At 40.9% G+C, this 21,276-nt stretch overlaps 1 protein-coding gene across 1 annotated transcript in view; it reads right to left on the bottom strand.

The window, feature by feature from the left end:
• The window catches only part of LOC125240256 (anoctamin-4), a 52,450-nt gene that overhangs the window by 13,311 nt on the left and 17,863 nt on the right, over window positions 1-21,276 (bottom strand). The window contains exons 2-13 of the mRNA XM_048148102.1: window positions 15,343-15,586; window positions 14,357-14,478; window positions 13,372-13,512; window positions 9,817-9,978; window positions 8,491-8,598; window positions 7,458-7,592; window positions 6,592-6,768; window positions 4,497-4,648; window positions 4,076-4,178; window positions 2,136-2,243; window positions 1,479-1,684; window positions 730-896 (exon numbers count right to left, since the gene is read on the bottom strand). Of these exons, the coding sequence (XP_048004059.1) occupies window positions 730-896; window positions 1,479-1,684; window positions 2,136-2,243; window positions 4,076-4,178; window positions 4,497-4,648; window positions 6,592-6,768; window positions 7,458-7,592; window positions 8,491-8,598; window positions 9,817-9,978; window positions 13,372-13,512; window positions 14,357-14,478; window positions 15,343-15,580 (1,819 nt within the window). The 5' untranslated portion in view covers window positions 15,581-15,586. The remainder of the gene's footprint in view (window positions 1-729; window positions 897-1,478; window positions 1,685-2,135; window positions 2,244-4,075; window positions 4,179-4,496; window positions 4,649-6,591; window positions 6,769-7,457; window positions 7,593-8,490; window positions 8,599-9,816; window positions 9,979-13,371; window positions 13,513-14,356; window positions 14,479-15,342; window positions 15,587-21,276) is intronic.

Here is a 21,276-nt window from a genome sequence, read left to right on the forward strand (position 1 = left end):
TTGCGCTCGTGCAAATAAAAGAGAGAGCGAGTGATTTATAGCTCATCGCTCAGCGACGAACTATAACTCGCTCGCGCTATCTTCGCGTCTCTTTAGTTTCATTAGACTTATATTGACCTGGATCACATCTCGGACACTGGCGATCAAATATATGAAAGAGGCGCGTTCCTAGCACACAGTCTAAGCTCGTGTAGGTGAACGCGTACCATGCTTGTACGAGTGAAATATGACAGGTTGACTGTTCGCGTTTTTGACAGGCGGTAACTGTGAGGTATCCGAGAGGGGGGGAGCGGGAGTGGCCATACTGTACATAGCTCTTTCAGCGGGGAGCGGGCCCACGGTAAGCTCAAGAAGGCTTGTGTTGTGGGTACTCATACTGTACGGTAGTACTCTTTATTATACTGTGCCTACCGTGATTAACTTTTAGATTTTGGTCGACTACACAATTTTGAAAGAAAGCGAACTCCGAAAGCGACTGCCATCTGACCTTCCAACCCGAATGGTAAACTAGACCTTATTGGAATTAGTCTGGTTTCCTCACGATGTTTTCCTTCACCGAAAAGCGACTGGCAAATATCAAATGACATTTCACACATAAATTCCGAAAAACTCACTGGTGCGAGCCGGGGTTCGCACCCGCGACCTCCGGAACGAAAGTCGCACGTACTTACCGCTAGGCTACCAGCGCTTCGGAGGTCATCAAGGTCGAATGGAATTAAAGACACTTACCCCAAAAGGACATGAAGATGGCGAAGAACACCGTCGCCGGATTATCAAACAGGTACGACAGTTTGGCGAACAGACACGAGTCCGATAATCTCTGGTACTGACAGGCTTTGTCGCACAGCGGGCAGAGTGTCGTGTTACCGGGGCCCGATATGTCGCAGATCTCTTTGCTGTGGACAAAGTAGACAGTTTAGAATTTATGAGCATCATTACAAATAGGGGTGAATGAATGTGGAAGGAAGAAATGGGAGAAGAAAAGCGAAGAAAAGGTGGATGAACAGTTTGAGAGATGATATGAAACGAAGGTGTGAATGATGAAGGCAATGAATGTAAGAAATCCTTGGACAGAAAGTAGGTAGTCTTGAAAACATCCAAAAGTGGCTTTCGTCCCTGAGGGGTAGGCGGAGATCAGGGATTTCCATGCTACGATCCTGACAAACCTCTTTTACTTTCATAACGTAACGTTCCTGATAGTCCTCACGCTCCGTATATCCGTATCCGTCCATATCCTGCAGGCCTATTATGCTTCCAATTTTAACATTTATCCATATAGATAACGCATCCAAGACGTTATGGTAAGCATGTTAGTGTGAGAGTGACAGAATTCTTATCCACGTTGATAAGTAATAAAATTGCAGGGATAATAGCCTGGTAGGTCAGTTTCGGGTACTTCTGACCTGTCCCTTTTGCAATATTTATTTTCCTGATTTGGTCGGGAAGCTTATGGTAACCCTAGTTTATGCCATAGGTACCTAGGAATGTTGTCTTCAGACCCCATACTGGCCAGCCCGTACAAAAAGCACAGCGTCCCAACAGCAGCCGGGGCGTAAAGCATCTTCGTGTAAAACCCAAGCCAACAGAAGTACAGGCCGATTTTGTCTCCAAAGTACCGTCGTATCAGCCACAGCGGTTGCTTCTTGTACCATTTGCAGGGACGCGCCCATTCAAGGTATAAAAGCTGGGGAAGAGAAAAAATCACATTTTAAAACTACTCTAGGTCATCATAATCCTCCTTGCGTTATCCCGGCATTTGCCACGGTTCATGGGAGCTTCGCGGACCCTTCGACAACTAATCCCAAGATTTGACGTAGACACTACTTTTACGAAAGCGACTGCCACCTGACCATCCAACCCGAAGGGTAACTAGGTCTTATTGGAATTAGTCCGGTTTCCTCACGATGTTTTCTTTCGACGAAAAGCGACTGGCAAAATACCCGCGACGTCCGGATTGAAAGTCGCACGCTGTTACCGCTGGACCACCAGCGCTTCGCTTGAAATTACTCTAGGTCTATTATGGTACACTAGGCAATTATGATATAATATAGTATGATGTTTTATGCATTGCACAGTGCCTTAGTGTCTCACTGTAATACTGTGTAATTTGTTTTGAAAAAAAAAAAAAAACTCACTCGTCGGTCCGTGTGGCTCCCATCAGCCATGTCGATATCGTACCGCCCCTCGTGTAGAGGAAAACACGCCATATAAGTCCCGTCATTGAGCAGGCGACGGATACCCATCTAGAACAAATTTTATATAGAAAGAAAAGAAGAAGAAGAAGAAGAAGAAAAAAAAATACATTTATTACGACCAAGAAGGTATACATACTAAAGTACATAAGCACAACATGAAAATACACAAAGTTTGGTATACATACATACAATACAATCACGCCTGTATCCCATGAAGGGGTAGGCAGAGCACATGAAACTACTCAAGTTTCAGTGCCACTCTTGGCAAATATGGGGTTGAAAGAAAACGAAACTGTGACATTGCCGTGACAGGTTGCCAGCCTCTCGCCTACGCCACAATTTAACCCATATCCCACAGTCGCCTTCTACGACACCCACGGGAAGAACGGGGCGGTGAAATTCTTAACCCGTCACCACACGGGCCAAAGTAAAGTTTGGTATAGTGGTCGCAAAAGGACACCACTCAGCATATGCTCTGGCACAGATGGTGCCACAGCGCTGGTCTTCCGTTATATTACATTTATAGATATACAATTCACACTAAAACCATAACAAAAAGTCAATACGAAAATATATATGTACTATTAAAACTAGACAAAACCGGCCAAGTGCGTGTCGGGCCACGCTCAGTGTAGGGTTCCGTAGTTTTCCGTATTTTTCTCAAAAACTACTGAACCTATCAAGTTCAAAACAATTTTCCTAGAAAGTCTTTATAAAGTTCTACTTTTGTGATTTTTTTCATATTTTTTAAACATATGGTTCAAAAGTTAGAGGGGGGGACGCACTTTTTTTTTCCTTTATGAGCGATTATTTCCGAAAATATAAATATTATCAAAAAACGATCTTAGCAAACCCTTATTCATTTTTATATACCTATCCAACAATATATCACACGTTAGGGTTGGAATGAAAAAAAAATTCATGCCCCACTTTACATGTAGGGGGGGTTACCCTAATCAAACATTTTTTTCCATTTTTTATTTTTGCAATTTGTCGGCGTGATTGATATACATATTGGTACCAAATTTCAGCTTTCTAGTGCTAACGGTTACTGAGATTATCCGCGGACGGACGGACGGACGGACGGACGGACGGACGGACAGACAGACATGGCGAAACTATAAGGGTTCCTAGTTGACTACGGAACCCTAAAAATAAACGACTTTGACGACCGGTTTGGTCTAGCGGGTAGTGACCCTGCCTGCTAAACCGCGGTTCCGGGTTCGAATCCCAGTAAGGGCATTTATTTGTGTGATGAGCAGTATGAGCACAGATATTTGTTCCTGAGTCATGGATGTTTTCTTTGTTTGTTTTATTGTTGTTGTATAGTATTAGTTATATATATCGTTGTCTGAGTACCTGTGGCGACGCGTGAACATTTTTGTTGGTAAAGCCGGAGGGGTTTTTGGAATCTGTTTTGTATGGACTTCTACAGATATCTACTGCAGAATTTTAGGGAACCCGTTGGGAATCGAGTTGTATGGACGCTACGCCACTGCTGAGTACCCACAACATAAGCCTTCTTGAGCTTATCGTGGAACTCAGTCAATCTGTGTAAGAATGTCCTATAATAATATTGTCTTCGGTTACCGCGATAGTTATGAAATAAAACAATGGAAACGGATTAAATCGCGTATAATGAATTTACAATTCATCCTGACGTTTCGAACACTTTACAGCGTTCGGTCGTCGTGGCGTCAGCGGTGGTCGTGGTCAACGGGTGACGGGGAGTCACCCGTTGACCACGAACGCTGTAAAGTGTTCGAAACGTCGGGATGAATTGTAAATTCATTATACGCAATTTAATCCGTTTCCATAGTTTTATTTAATGTCCTATAATATTTATTTATTTATAGGTATGTTTGTAATCTAAATATTACCTTTGTGTCGTTATTGTCATATTTGGCTCTGAGTAGAATCTGCATGACCAGCAAACTGCGCTGTGCTGGAGAAAATTGTGTATGTCTGTCTTTCACCAGGAACCTGGAACCAAATAACATAAAGGAGCATTTTACGGGCTGTCCCGTACAACAAACATATACATATATCATCATGCCTGTATCCCATAAAGGGGTAGGCAGAGCACATGGTACTCAAGATTCAGATTGCCACTCTTGGCAACTAACAGGTTGAAAGGAAACAAAATTGTGCAGTTACAGGTTGCTAGCCTCTCGGCTACGTCACAATTTAACCCACATCCCACAGTCTACTTCTACGACACCCACGGGAAGAAAGGGGGTGGGGAAATTCTTAACCCGGCACCACACGGGTTTTTAATTTAATATTAAAATGCTAACTCACTGCTCCTCCCGTTTGACCCCCTTCTGTTCTGTAGCAGCGTAGAACGAAGGTTCTGACTCGATTCTGGAATGTTCGTATTCATAAATCTGTTTCCATCGCCGTCGCCATTTTGAGTGCCATTTCTTATCGCGTTCTGCTTGTTTTTCGTCGCTCTGTGGAAGAACATAATAGCAGCTGGGTTAAGTGTACTTTGCTGCTTCAAATCAGTGAGAAAAATAGCTATTTACTCATTGAGTGAGACAAAACGACATTCAAATATAATTTTTACATCATGCGGGTCCTAATACAAATTCAACACACTCAAATCCTATTCTTTCTATCCCCTTCATATTGTCATATAAAATAAAGAGACAAAAAAGTTCTACTGTCATTCAACTGTATTGACGCTTTATAATATTCCCCCGAACCGATCTGATCACACCAATCACACAGACAGAACGCGTCACTCGTTCCAAAACATATATTATGAATTTTCGTAATAAATTTATCTTTAAATAAGTGCGGATTTATTAAAAACACTTTATTTAAAGTATTTTATTGTTAAAACTAAAATAATAAACCACGAATATACAGAGATATTAGTCATGCAAAATAAATTATTTTACCTTTTAACGATGTCTAACGTTGTTGACTAATATTTGTATCCGCAATTCGGACCGTTTCTCACAACGTTTTTTTTTTCCGAAAAAAAGTTTGAATATCGGACTGTCAGTAAAGTTGGGCATTTTCAAATTAATTATGTGAAGTTTTCTGCGTTGTGTATTTGTGTTTAATTGTGCCATTTAAACTTTATTATACGAATAAACTCAAAATTGAGTGTTAATAAAATAAGTGACGAAGAAGGACTACACTTTTCCAAGGTACATTTTTCCTTCTATAGCACGTTATCTATTCGCGGATTAGCAAAGTAATCTTCTACCTTTTGTTTAAAATGGATTTTCACAAAGTAACGCCTGATTCTATCGATTATTCGCTCTCTTTGTGTGTGTAACTACCTGACCATCTATTTCATTAAATACACAGTCTAGTCGGCATGATCCAATTGCCATGATCAAGCCAAAATACCTAATCGAAATTCGATTGTGGCGTCAAGTATAACCGTCAAGCCAATCCACTCCCACACACACGGCGAGTTCTAACTGATCCAATCGGTAAGTATACCCGTTTAGACGGTACGAAAACTCGCATACCAGTTTTATTACATTGCGGTATTTAATTGTTGGCTTTGCAAAATTAATCTAACCTCAACAGCCCGCAATGTTACTAAAATCGCATGCGAGTTCGCACACCATCTAAATCAGGCCGTAGCGTCACTAGCGTCATGGCGATTTGACGACAGGAAGTATCGTGGATGACCATGATATTGTCCGTCTTTCACGGCAAAACGGAAAGACGAATTGACGTGATTTTTTTAAGTAGAGATAGTGAGGGATGGAGAGTGACATGGGCTACTTTTTGTCTCTTTCTAACCCACCACTTCCCTTAAAAGGGAGGTGGAAGTTTGTATGAAGGACTAGCTTTTGCCCGCAGCTTCGCTCGCGTTAGAAAGAGACAAAAAGTAGCCTATGTCACTCCCCATCACTTCAACTATCTCCACTTAAAATATCACGTCAATACGTCGCTCCGTTTTTCCGTGAAAGACTGACAAACTGACACACACTTTCCCATTTATAATGTTAGTATGGATTCCGCAATTTTCGAATTCAACGCGAGGGAAGCCGCGGGTAAAGCTATGTATAGTATAAGATGAACCTTACCCACAGAACTATATTTAGGTAGAAGAAACAAGTTCATCTATTTGTATAGGGGCCGAGCGTGTCAAATTTTGTACTGAAGTTGTTTCTTGCCTGTAATTTTAAATATGTCTCAGGCTCTTGATTGTTCATAATTTTTGTGTTGTTGCAATTGAATATCACGTAACGAGGCATTTTTTATGTTTTGATTGACTTCAACTTACAAAAATTGACGCCCGAAAGCTGCAAGCTGCGAGTAAAGACGGACAACTCAGTGAATTTCACTGAGTTCATTTGACACGCTAAGTAGATACGTTTGCTTGATCTATGGTATATATGACATCTGTGAAGATGAACCTTACCCAAGCTCTAACAGAAATGGTGATAAACCGTTTTGTAGGCAACTTCATGCCAATAACTTCTGCCAGTCTCATCTCAGTCTTCCAAGGTATGTGGATCTTGATGAACCACGTTTTGCCGTCGAACGACAGGCATTTGTTTTCTAGTTCTAGCTCCAGCCCTTCTTTTACCAGGTTTTCCTGTAAAAAAAATCAAATTTAAAATTAATAACAATAATATATGCTAAATACAATAAGCTCTTTAGCCCGTGAGGAATAATAAATGACATTGCACGAGGGCTAATTGGTTTTGGATAGAAATTTAGCAATGGTGGTAAATCGTGACCCAGAAGTCGTATCGGTGATCAATAGGTTGCCGATAACAAAGGTTTGTAGCAGTTCCAAGTCATATCGTGAAAAAAATCCTTTCGCCAGGGGCGGCTTTCTTCGCCGAGCTACAAGCACATGCCGGCGGCCGCGCACTCGCGGCCCATTCAGTGGTGATGACATGATGACCTTCGCGCGGCGCAATAGAATTCAATGGCGGCTGCTCGCGTGCGGTCCGTTTATTAATGTAGGTAAGAATTATGCAAGGCGAAATTTTGTGAACATCAAAGCAGTGAGCTCTCTGGGGGCCGATTTTTGAATCTCGGCCATTCGATCTCGTGAAATTCGTTTAATATCTCCACTACTACCGATTTAAATTATACTAAAAAAATCGAAAACGAGTGGTCATTACCACTAGTTTTAAAATTACGAGCCGTCCTTTTTCAAAAATAGCATTACGTCGTTTTCAACAAACTTTGGAACGGCAAATTCGTGCGTTCAAAATTCAAAAATCGATTATATATTGCATGCTTTCGCCTTTTTGCGAATGATAAAATATGTACCTGGAACACCCTTCGACAGTCCCTCTTCCTGGCCTCAGCTTCCGTCATGACTCCGAAGTCTTCCTCTTCATACGCCAAAACCATGTCGATTCGACGACGGCCGTCTCGGAACATGAGCGATTCGGGATCCAAACCCTGACAAAAACAAATAGATAGATAGATAGATAGAATACTCGTTATTGGCACACCTCAGCAAAAGATACAGTGGAGATAAAACAAATCGTCACTACTTTTAAAAAAACTTGTATCTTCGTCTGTCAATGAAAAGAAAATTGTAATAAGTATGTATGGAATGCATATAGACTTACTGCGTTTTAACTTTGAGGAACAGCGTGAGATACGAGATTTTTTAAAAGTAGTGACGAAATGATTATAAATAGAGGCAGACAACAGGCGGTCTTATCGCTAAAGAGCGAAATCTTATAGTGCGCGCCAAACTTTGGCCTTACCTGCGCAGAAGCGATTTTTCTTAGTAGGTAGATTTTTTGCTCGTATGTGTATGATGCGCGAACTTGTACCCACCACCGTGCCTAGTTGATGGTCTAAAAGTTGGCCGCGCACTGTACCTACTAATCCGTATTTTTTTGACCCCCGACGCAAAAACGACGGGGTGTTATAAGTTTGACGTGTCTGTCTGTGTGTGTGTGTGTGTGTGTCTGTCTGTGGCATCGTAGCTTCCGAAAGGATGAACCGATTTAGATTTAGTTCTTTTTGTTTGAAAGTTGAATTAGTTGGAAGTGTTCTTAACCATGTTTTAGGGAAATCGGTCCACTACTTAATATCGGGGGGTTTTTCAACATTTAGATTTTGTATTCAATTTTTTAGCCCCCGTCGCAAAAACGACGGGGTGTTATAAGTTTGACGTGTCTGTCTGTCTGTTTGTCTTGTCACAGACATGTCAATCTTATATAACACCCCGTTGTTTTTGCGTCGGGGGTTAAAAAGGCCGCAAAAATATTATAGGGAGTGCTCGTGGCATGACCTAATGACACAGTTTACGGAATGCTAATCTAGTATCAATGAGAAAGTTTACCTCAGGACTGGTCTCTCCAATAATTTCATCCTTCTCATTGGGATAGAACGGCAGTGATGATTTTCGGTTGTCTTTTGAGTAGTCCGTGTTCTTGCTTTCTGGTTTCGACTGTGGAAAAAGGTCAGATTAGAGTTTACAGTACTTATTTATTTAAAATGGTGAGAATTGTTAACACAGCGGGTCGAACTCCCACAACCGGATCTTTTTAACCGACTTCAAAAAAGGAGGAGGTTCTCAATTCGACTGAATGTTTTTTTTTTTTTATGTATGTTACTCGATATCTCCGAGAATCATGGACCGATTTTCAAAATTTTTTTTTCAATCGATCAGGTATAACCCCGAGATTGTCCCATTGGCACCAAGTCGGGGTCTGATGATGGAATCTTGGAGAAATCGAGGGAACTCTTCAAACGTTCTAGGCACATATGTTTTTAGTTTATTATTTTAGTGTATTTTTCAAAGGTACACCAGTATTTACGCCTGATGGTAATAATTTTATGTGGCTGAGCTGATGATGGAAGGTCAACTCCTCAACGTTTAGGAGTTAAAGGATAATTCTTTCACTACTGTACACAAATTCGGACTGATACTTATAATATCAATAGGGATCACTAAAAATCAATAAATAAATAAACTTAAAAAAAAAACCGCCTTCAAAAATAAGCGCGTTAGAAAACACGGAAAAACTAAAAAATAAAAAAAATAAACCTTTGAATTCAGATTTCTTATCGGATTGCAATAATCTTAACATCCAAATTATAAAGAAATCAATTATTTTTGGAGTCGGGGCCAGCCTGCGTATGCAAACAGGCAAGGCGAGGAACAAGGCTGGTACCGACTACAAAAATAATTGATTTCTTTATAATTTGGATGTTGAAAAAGTTGGTTTTCCCACATACAAGATACAAGGTACCTGAAGATTGCACGTGGAACCTGAAGATTTTAACTACGCATTTTTGTAGACAAAATAAGCTTTATTTTTTTAATAGTTAATAATTCAGAAACTAGGACGAAATCCAGAAAAGTCCATGTAACATTTGTCTTCAAATAAGTTCAAGAATACGCTGTTAAAATTGTTAGGTTGCCTCATATCACATCATGAAAGGCCACACATGCGCGTTTTGAGAGCGTAGGTGGAGCGTTAGCGGAGCGCATTGATAGCGGTGCGCCGACGAACGCTGGCGTTGCGCCCAGCGGACGCCGGCGGGAACTATTGAGCGCGTATTGCGAGCGGAACGCCAGCGTTCGTCCGGCGCACTGCCATCATTGCGCTCCGCTAACGCTACTCTATCAAAACGCTTTATGTGTGGCGGTTTAATTATTTACTTGTATTGGCAGTGGCGTCCCCGGTAGCGCAGTCGGCGTTCCTTTAGGACTGAAGGCGCCGGCTGCCGTGGTCACGTTGCGAACGAGACGCCAACCTAAACGAGGCCGTCTGTCTTCGGGACTCTCGGACGATACTGATTTTATGTCTTCTCTTAACGGGATCTGTGGAGATAACCACAAAATTAAAATTTAAAAAAATCCCCGAGCGCGACATAGTGTACCGATTTTTATGAAACATGGCTAAGAACACTCCCGACTAACTCAGCTTTCAAACAAAAAAAAAATTGAAATCGGATCATCAGATCGTTAGCTACGATGCCACAGATAGAAACACAGACAGACAGACACGTCAAACTTATAATATAACACCCCGTCGTTTTTGCGTCGGGGGTAAAAAACACGATATAGAAGTCGCCCAGGTACTGGTTATTTACCCTTACGTGTTAATATATTAATATTATAAAATGTGTGTGTGTCTGTTTGTTTGTCCGTCTTTCACGGCAAAACGGAGCGACGAATTGACGTGATTTTTTAAGTGGAGGTAGTTGAAGGGATGGAGAGTGACATTGGCTACTTTTTGTCTTTTTCTAACTCGAGCGAAGCCGCGGGATAAAGCTAGTAATAGTATAAATGGGAAGGTGTGTGTGTCTGTTTGTTTGTCCGTCTTTCACGGCAAAATGTAGCGACGAATTGACGTAATTTTTTAAGTGGAAATAGTTGAATAGATGCAGAGCGACATAGGCTACTTTTTGTCTCTTTCTAACCCCCCCCTTCCCTAAAATGAGTGGTGGAAGTATGTATGGAGCATTCCACAATTTTCGAAATTAACGCGAGCGAGGCCGCGGGCAAAAGCTAAGTAGTTATACCTATCTACCTACCAGTGGCGGGGCGTGAAAATTTGGTAAAGCTGGAGGGGTTTTTGGCATCTGTTTTGTATGAACTTCTACAGATACTAGAGAATTTTAGGGAACCCGTTGGGAATCGAGTTATATCGACGCTTCGCCACTGCTACCTACAAGAATTGGTCGTTTAAAGGTACATATTAGGTGGTTGCAGTGTCAATCCTGTCCTAATTTGAGTGTGCCATTTCTTGATCTCAGAATAAGGTTAACAGTTAAAGTTGAAAGTGAAAATACTCAGGTAACATTACATTGTCGACGTGAATTGTAACATCTGTTACCATCGTGGGCGTCTTGTCGACAAATCAAAAGCGCCAAGGGTTCATAAATATGCGATTTACACTTCTATCTCAAAGTCATAAAGCTGGGTTTTATGCGAAGCCAAGTGGAAAAGTATTCTAGAAACTTTTTGATTAAATATTTATGGAAATTTTCTGTATTTTCTTTGATGTTTGTACAGTGTTTTAAATAGGGCTTATATGATTGCCAACTTAATTACTATCTTTTACTGTTAAGTAAGTCTCTAGGTTTTTTAATATATTTTTCATCACACCCGCACTTTAAATGTACTATTGCACGCAGGTGGAGCGTGACTTATAGAAAAATCGTTCTCCCAAGGGAATAATGAAATTTCTTGTACCGTACTTAACTTTTTTACATCTATTTACATATTTTTTACATTGCGAGTGTGATGAAAAACATTGTGTAACTCGGGGAGTATGAATATTACTAACTCGAGTCTTTAAATCGCTCCGGCAAGCCGTCGCGATTTAACTTACTCTCGTTAGTAATATTCAACTTCCTCCCCTTGTTGCACAATGTACTATTATATGAACGAGAGGTATTAAGGGTGCCTTTCCACCAGAGATGCGCAACGTGAATTTGTTTGACATCCACACATCCTGTTCATTGTTCCATAAAGTATAGCGCTAGTGGGGTACCTACGAGGTACGACTAAGCTGAACCGCAACCTCAGGAATGAAAGTCGCACGCTCTTAGCACTGGGACTGGGCCATCAGCGCTTCTTATTAAATTTTGTGATTATTATTAGGTGGTATTAATTTCTATATTATGTAGATTTATTCATGTAAATAAATCTAATAAAAATCGAATTAATAATTTAAAAAAAACATCTCGATTTGGTCGAGAAAAATTCGCTCAGTTTTCCCCCTGAATCTTCCACTGACATTTCCATACACACTTCGATCACACCTCGGACACTGGCGATCAAATATATGAAAGAGGCGCGTTCCTAGCACACAGTCTAAGCTCGTGTAGGTGAACGCGTACTATGCTTGTATGAGTGAAATATGACAGGTCGACTGTTCGCGTTTTTGACAACTGTGAGGTAACCGAGAGGGGGTGGGCGACACTTTCAGCGGGGAGCGGGAGCGGCCAATTGGCCATACTGTATACGATAGTACTCTATATTATTTTGAGCTTCGGTTCTTCTCATAAACAACTTATACATAGAAAAAGAACTTGAAAAACCAATAAAGCACAGTGTGCTCGTATTCTCGGCCTTGGCCACGAAACAGCTGTTTGTTCCCGCGGAACCGGGCAGGTGACGGGAAATCATTATAGAGGACAGATTGACAGTCCATAACGGCCTATTAGGGAGAAGCTTGGTGACAGGGTAGTTTTAATGAGGAAAGATTAGCACAGATGTCGCCACTGAGACCGCTGTACAAAGTTTACAACATGTGTTGAGAAAGGGTCTCTATACTCTCTATTGGTTCCCATAAAGTTTTAAAAGTCATTACTTTTATCCATATTTTCATTAGTCATAATATTGTTTTTCTCGGAAACGCGTAACTTTTCAGGATCGCCAAAAAATAGACAACCTAACCTAATATCTATATCTAAATAACTGTATGGGCAAAGCCTTTTTCCATACAGAAAACCCCCTAAATATGACCTTAACGAAAACCCTGAACAGTTATCCTGTTCCGAATGGCATTTCTACGACGCGAAACGAAAACGAAACGCCGCGAAAGAAGTTAAGTCGTTATAGTCTCGCTCTGTCGCGCCTATGCGCAAGAGCGATAGAGATAGATATCTACGAGCGATTCGTTTCGTGAGCGTTTCGTGAGCGTTTGTGGCATTCGGGTACGTACCCAGAAATACATATATGACAAGAGGGCACTGTTACTTTGATGTATGCGGTGACAGGCCCCGAAGCCGAATGGCATTACTGCGACGCCGAACGTCTGAGTCGCGCCAATACGCAAGAGCGATAAAGATAGATTACATTTCTGCGTAGATTTGACGTAGGAATTAGTTTTTACGGCGACAGCAATCTGACCTTCCAACCCGATGGGTAACTAGACCTTAAGTATTGGTACTAGTCTAGCGGTTTCACCCTTACGTTGTCGACCTACCTTTCATTCGCACGAAGAGGTTTGCCTCTTCTTTCCTAATGCGAACTGCTAAGGAATGGAACATGCTCCCCTCATCTGTATTCCCGGGCGAATACAATCTGGGTGAATTCAAGTCAAGAGTGAATAGGCTATTACTGAACCAGTGAGCTACAACCTCGGCCTTGACGTCACTTTCCATCAGGTGCGACTAAGGTCAATCACTGGCCAGTTTATAATAATAAAAAAAGTCTGGTTTCCTCACGATGTTTTCCTTCACCGAAAAGAGTGTGTGTTACCTTATTGGCAGGGCTTTCCATGATGTCTGCCAGCGAAGTTCCGAAGGCGGATTCAGGGGCGAGGTTGTCTGCAGACCTCCATGGGTCCTTGATGTGCATGGGTGTGCCTGGGAGAGCCGATCCTGGAGGCTGTAGGTTAGTCTGGTGGAAAACAAATGCTTAGGTTAGATCATTCAGCCTTTGCGTCTACTCTAAGTAATTTATGTTTACGGCCCAGTCACGACATTAGTCTAAGCGCGACAGCGGTGAGCGGTAGCCATACGTGCGAATGAAAAGTCCCATCGCTGTGTCTCGCTCCAATGTATGGCCGCCGCTCACCGCTGTCGCGCTTAGATCAATGTCGTGGCTGAGCCGTTAGAGTCAGAGACCGAAAGATGTCCCCCTACAAAGTACATAATTCGTTTACAGAGGTGGAGAGGTGTCACCGTGGCTATCACAACTTTCTGCATGCGACTGTACTATACATTACATTGCCTGGAATAGAATTTCTTTGTAGGCGGTGTCAGCCAAAATTCGATAGGTAGGTACAATATATTCATATATCTTAAAATCCCAGAGAGCACTGCTACAATTTTGACGACCGGTCTGGCGTGTAGTGACCCTGCCTGCTGCGCCGCGGTCCCAGGTTCGAATCCCGGTAAGGGCATTTATTTGTGTGATGAGCACAGATATTTGTTCTCGAGTTTTTGGATGTTTTCTATGTATATAAGTATTTGTATATTATTGTATATATCGTTGTCTGAGTACCCACAACACAAGCCTTCCTAAGCTTACCGTGGGACTCGGTCAATCTGTGTAAGAACGTCCTATAATATTTATTTATTTATTTACGTATAATTTGATCACGTGATCTTTTGTTCTCATCATGCCAGGGTTGAGCCTAGAATTTGACCAGGTGACTGTGACGTTCGTCCCAATCCCCCCCCCCCCTAACCCTCCGTACAAAACTTTATCTGCCTTTGCCTTTCTGCTTCGTATGTGTTACCTGGTCTTCCGCCGTGCCATCGGAGCTGAGTTCCGTCCTGGTGGTGGATGTGGAACTGGCCAGGTCGTTCCAAGCGTTGAGACTGGTCACGTTGGCGGTAGGCGGTTCAGAGGCAGTGCCATCTGTAAGCATAACCACGATACAAAATTTAAATATTGAAAAAACCCTCGACATTGTGGACCGATTTTCATCAAACATAGCTAAGAACACCCCCGACTAATTCAGCTTTCAAAACAAAATCGAAATCAATTCATCCGTTCGAAAGCTACGATGCCACAGACAGATACACACACAAGACAGACACGTCAAACTTATAACACCCCGTCGTTTTTGATTCGGGTGTTAAAAATGACATGCCATGGATAATTGAACGGTCAAATTTGAATTCACACAGCCAGTTCCGATCAATCTTCAACCAAAAGATCAGATAATCGTTTATTATTATTAAGTGCTCAATAACAAATTGTGTCATTAAAATTATGAGCAAGCTCCATGAAGGAACTAAGCACAAGAGTAGGTAGACTGTTGTCTGGTTCTCATCACGCATATAAACCACGAGTACCTTTTGCCTTTTTCTTACTTCCCCTGAGGCACACCTTTCTGGCCCTCCCCCCATAATCGCTATTCCTTCTCGAAGACGCCTCGCTATGACTCGTCAATTCACTTTCTACTTTGACCTCTCCCATCCTCTAAATTATTTTTCCTCAACCTCCCATCATAACTGTTCCTCCTAGAAGACCCTTCGCTAGAAAGCCTTACTATCGATATATTAACTTACCTCCTCTAAGCCCCTCTTTTCTCGCCCTCCCTCCATCATCGCTACTTCTCGAAGACGCTTCGACGACTCGTCAACCATTCTCTCTCGTATATAACTCTAACCTCTCCTCCTAAACCCCTCTTTTCTCCCGCTCTCCCATTACTGTTCCTCCTAGAAGACGCTTCGCTATGACTATTTAGCTTCTTACTCTCGATATATTAACTCTTACCTCCTCTAAGACCCTCTTTCCTCGCTCTCCCCCCATCATCGCTATTTCTTCTCGAAGACGCTTCGCTGTGACTGGTCAGCCGTTCGCTCTCATACGTGACCCGATCTTTCGTCTCTTTCCCGAAGCCTTCCGTCTCTTTTCTGAAGCCTTTCTCTCTTCCCAGCCGAGGGGCTCGCTCCAGCAGGCTGGCGAGCTTCTTGACAGTGAACTCGGGTTCGATGTCGTGCCCATTTTCCATGGTTTTCTAGAACAAACAAAATAAACTTTTAGCGTTTACCTAGAAGCTTATACCTAGCTTTTAGGTTGAAAGGGAATTTGCTTCCTACTAAGCAAATCAGCCTCTCTACTAAAATAACCGATAGCAAAGTTTGACGACGGTCTGGCCAGTGGCGATGGCGCCGCGGTCCCGGGTTCGAATCCTCTTTGTAGAGCGTAACTATTTGTGTGATTTTACTACAGATATTTTTTCATGAGTATGATTTTTAGTATGTATAATAAAAGTATTACATTTACATTGCACGCGTTAGAAAGTACAAAAAGTGTTTGTACAGTTGGCGAACAAATATGTTTTTCTAAAAATAAAATTTTTCAAAGATGGTGTTTTTAACGTCGTCAACCCATTGCAAGTCATGCTAGTTGAAGTTTTGAGTATTTGCTACGGTTTGTATTCGTTCAAAAGCGATGATTACTCCGATTAGACGACGCATCAGACTGTAATTACTATCGAATAATCACAGGAAACTATTCATTTCTAGACCCATTACGATTAGGGCTGCCGGTAGTTAATGATGGTAAACGAACATACGGCTCACGTATAAACATCTACGGACTTGCAGAGCGTTTTGACAATATACGATCCGATATCGGATGTAGGAAGGATGTCTGTTGCCACCTAGTATCGAGTAGTGGTACTGATAATTCACGCTATTTGACGCGTGATTGTCGCTAGACGTCACTATAACTTGCCTATACAAATAACCCGCATTTACTGATGTATGGAGTTACAACTCTTCCCTTACTTATTCCTCTATGCTATACGCGGAATCACCGAAATTGGTAGAAATTACGTTCATACAGATATAGCTTCACCCTTAAGACGATACGGTAGGGGTCAATTCTCCATACAAACGCTCTCGACTATTTCCTCCCTGGTTTTTGAAGATAGAGCAATGATTTTTTCAACACAGATTGTTATTATTTTTATCTGTGTCGGATCGTTTTGATTTTTTAACCCCCGACGCAAAAAAACGACGGGGTGTTATAAGTTTGACGTGTCTGTCTGTCTGTCTGTCTGTCTGTCTGTCTGTCTGTCTGTCTGTCTGTCTGTCTGTCTGTCTGTTTGTCTGTGTGTGTGTCTGTCTGTGGCACCGTAGCTCCCGAACGGGTGAACCGATTTCGATTTAGTTTTTTTTGTTTGAAAGCTGAGTTAGTCGGGAGTGTTCTTAGCCATGTTTCATGAAAATCGGTCCACTATGTCGCGGTCGGGGGTTTTTTCAAAATTTTAATTTTGTGGTTATTTGATATTCTGCTTTTTAAAGACTCTAGAGCCAATCAAAAATTTCCAAAAACGGCCTTTTTCATTGTGGCGCAAAAAAAGATGTGATACTCAAGATTGGTAACAATTAACCAAAAAATCTGAACGGTCCGACATAGATTATTTCATTGTTATTCAGATTGTCAAATTTCGTTCCGATTGATTAAGTTTTGAAGGAGGAAAGAGTCGAGAGCGGAACCTCGATTTTAAAGATTTTTTTGAAATATCTTTTGACTGAGTTGTTCTTAATGGACAATTTTTAGGGTTCCGTAGCCAAAATGGCAAAAACGGAACCCTTATAGTTTCGTCATGTCCGTCTGTCCGTCTGTCCGTCTGTCCGTCTGTCCGTCTGTCACAGCCGATTTACTCGGAAACTATAAGTACTACAGTGATGAAATTTGATGGGAATATGTGTTGTATGAACCGCTACAAAATTATGACACTAAATAGTAAAAAAAAGAATTGGGGGTGGGGCTCCCCATACATGTAACTGAGGGATGAAAATTTTTTTTTCGATGTACATACCCGTGTGGGGTATCAATGGAAAGGTCTTTTAAAATGATATAAAGTTTTCTAAAAAACATTTTTCTTAAAGTGAACGGTTTTTGAGATATCAGCTCTCAAAGTCGTAAAAAGTATGTCCCCCCCCTCTATTTTTATAACTACGGGGTATAAAATTATAAAAAAAATAGAGGTGATGCATGCTAATTAACTCTTTCAACGATTTTTGGTTTGATCAAAGTATCTCTTATAGTTTTTGAGATAGGTTGATTTAACTGTAATTTTGGTTAAGTTATTGGTTTATTATATTTGCTGCTACGGAACCCTTTGTGCACGAGCCCGACTCGCACTTGGCCGGTTTTATTTTTCGATAAATCTAGTTAATAAGTAATAACACTTGTATATTTAACTAAAATTCCCAAGTTGAAAGGGGGGCTCCTTTTCATTTAAGCATTTTCGCTACCGCATCCTCTTAAGGTTTTGATGACGAACTATAAAACTAATTATAGATTAAACGTAACAACGTATGTCCACGTGTTTCCGCCTACGTTATCTACGGTGCCGTATGCATATTGATCTGCCATCCATCCATGTAGGTCAGTCTTGTAACCTTATTCTGAATCGATTACTAAAAGCTTGACCGATACCTAATACTTAATTTGCTATCTGACCGCAACATAAGCCTTCTTGAGATTTTCTTAACCCCCGACGCAAAAACGACGGTCTGTCTGTCTGTTTGTCTGACTGTCTGTTTGTCTGACTGTCTGTTTGTCTGTCTGTCTGTGTGTGTGTGTCTGTTTGTGGCATTGTAGCTCCCGAACGGATGAACGGATTTCGATTTAGTTTCTTTTGTTTGAAAGCTGAGTTAGTCGGGAGTGTTCTTAGCCATGTTTCGTAAAAATCGGTCAACTATGTCGCGGTCGGGGGTTTTTTCAAAATTTTAATTTTTTATACTACGTCGGTGACAAACAAGCATACGGTCGTCCTGATGGGAAGCGGTCTCCGTAACCTATGGACGGCTGCAACTCAAGAAGTGTCACATACGCGTTGCCAACCCATTAGAAACTTGTACACTCCCTTTTGCGGTGTTAAGTACCTACACAGCAAAAACAGACAGACAGTCAGACAGACAGACAGACACGTCAAACTTATAACACCCCGTCGTTTTAGCGTCGGGGGTTAAAAAGGGGGGTGATGGGTGGGGGATATACTTCCAATGTACGTATGTATACCAAACGCCTACATTTGACGCGTAGGCGTCTCTAGTCCAATAAATAATGTACATAGTCATTTAATAATTATTGGTCTAAATATAACACGGTCTGGTATCGGATCGGGTTCTTTATTCATTAAAGCCTCCGCCACACATAAAGCGTTTTGATAGCGTAACGCTATCAATATCGTCGTCGTCGTGTCTCTTTTATTAACCCCCGACGCAAAAACGACGGGGTGTTATAAGTTTGACGTGTCTGTCTGTCTGTCTGTCTGTCTGTTTGTCTGTCTGTCTATCTGTGTGTGTGTCTGTCTGTGGCATCGTAGCTCCCGAACGGATGAACCGATTTTGACTTAGTTTTTTTTTGTCTGAAAGCTGAGTTAGTCGGGAGTGTTCTTAGCCATGTTTCATGAAAATCGGTCCACTAGGTCGCGGTCGGGGGTTTTTTCAAAATTTTAATTTTGTGGTTAAAAGTGCGGAACCCATATATTTGATGGCCCGTTATAGGCTATCCTTCGTGCGTCTGTCACGATGTCCATTTTATCATTAAGTCGTCACAGCCAATTTTCTTCGTGCGAAACTACTACTGAACCGATTAACTTGAAATTTGGCACGCATATGTAAATCTGTGACCCAAAGACGGACATGTAATTTAAATTAAGAAAATTTAATTATAGGGGCCACTTTTGGGGGGTAAAAGTGAAAATTAATAATCAAAGTTTCTAGAGCTATATTGTGTTAAGTACATATCAAATGAAAGAGTTTTTATAAGTATTTCAAAAATACTTTTTTCTACTCGTCGACTTTAATCTGTCAATTAGGACACCATAGACTAAACTATAAGTGCTGACTTTTCAGTGTTGGATAGTCTTTGACAATTAGTCAACTATATTTCATTACACTTCACTTAAGTTAACTGAGTAAGTTGATAGAAATCGTATATTTGTTTTCTCCTCACTAGCTCGGGAACACGTGTTTTGTCCTTTAATACCAGCGGGTAAAAACGCATTTTATCCACAAGTGGGTAAAGTAATTTGACCTTGAATAAAGTCAAATTAACTGCTTTAAAATTGATAAAAGTAGGTGAATCTGGTAATAAAGATGATTTACCACCTGTGGAACTACTAGAAGCAGTGATAAACGCATTTTTTGCGTTGTAGATTCCTCGCTACAGTGAGGGGAAAAGTTTTGTGTTACACTCGGGTGCAAATGTATTTTACTTCTCGTGTGTTAAAAAACTCGCAAGTTCAGGATTCTATTCTCGAACCACTCGCTTCGCTTGTGGTTCAACTTTAGAATCCTTTCACTTGCTCGTTTTTCAATTCCACACTCGGCGTTAAAATACAACTTTGCCCCCTTGTATAACAAATAACTATTAAGCGCCTCCTTGTACATCAGCTGCAAAAGTGCATGGCGAATTTATCAATGAATTCATTCAATCGATTCAACCAATTTCAACCAATTCGAAATTAATCGTTAGATTTGGCGAACGATACGTCTTAGCCACATCGCGACATACTTCAAAACAAATGTGTCAAAAATGTGAGCTTACAGATCCGGGACAATAGGTATTCTGAACTTAAAGTAGCTTGTCATCATAAAAATAAAACAATTTAGTTAAGTGAAACAAAACCCTCCAAATGATATAACATGCACATTATTATGATATACATGTCCATGTCGCTTGGGCAGAAAAATCGATATAGTTTTAATAATTCAATATGGCGGCCACTGGTTATTTGTATATTATGGTTGTGACATTTCGATGAACCCCTTTCCTAATTAGGTTTACGTATGAATATTATAGGAAATATCTTATTAAAAGTTTATCAGGCAATCTATGTTTTATTGAAATGTAATAACGTAATTTTAGACATACGCATGTATTGCTGACTGAGCTAGTATTTAATGTCTCAGTTTCATGGCCAATATTTCATTTTGTATGTATGTTAGGCACCCGGCCTAACCAAGATGCCAAACGTCTACGCTTCATAAAGTACGACACGAAAATGTGTCTATTGCAAGTTCCTTAGCGTGCCTGCCCCATATAACCATTTTCGGTCGTCGTTCCTACGCAAATCGGGATATTTTGCGTGCACACAGATGTTCGTGTCTCAATTCTTAGTCGCAGTATGGTCGTCGTTTAGTCGAGGCTACCCAAATGGGGACGATTGGTAACAGGCACAATTGGTCACAGAACTGTGCACTACCCGTGCATAAATTGTTACCGTTTGGCGACTGTTTTTCCAAAATCATTCGTTCATTTCTTTCTTTTCAAATGGCGAACTGTCAGAGACGTCAGAATGAAAAATAAATAAAACTATATGACATTAAAACGTAATGGCGTAAGAGTCTGCAAAAGGTAAATATTAATTATTTGCATTTGTATTATAATGTGGGTTAATTAGCATGGGTAATTAAACTGCTCGAATGATTTCATAAAATAAGTCTAAAATTATCAACGCGCCATCAATTTAAGTCAGTTTAACGGGTTTAACCAGCAATAATAATATTTACTACTCATTGTTTGTGTACGTAACTATATTGATTGTTTAATTTTTAGTGCTCCGGTGCATATACTATACTGAAATAATAAAAATAATGCTTATAAAACCAATAAAGTTATTAAAATATGTATTAAGGCTGGGACTGTTTTTTTACCTGGAATATCAGGTAAAAAACAGTC

This window comes from Leguminivora glycinivorella, chromosome 27 (genome assembly GCF_023078275.1).
Source record: "Leguminivora glycinivorella isolate SPB_JAAS2020 chromosome 27, LegGlyc_1.1, whole genome shotgun sequence".
Taxonomy (NCBI): domain Eukaryota; kingdom Metazoa; phylum Arthropoda; class Insecta; order Lepidoptera; family Tortricidae; genus Leguminivora; species Leguminivora glycinivorella.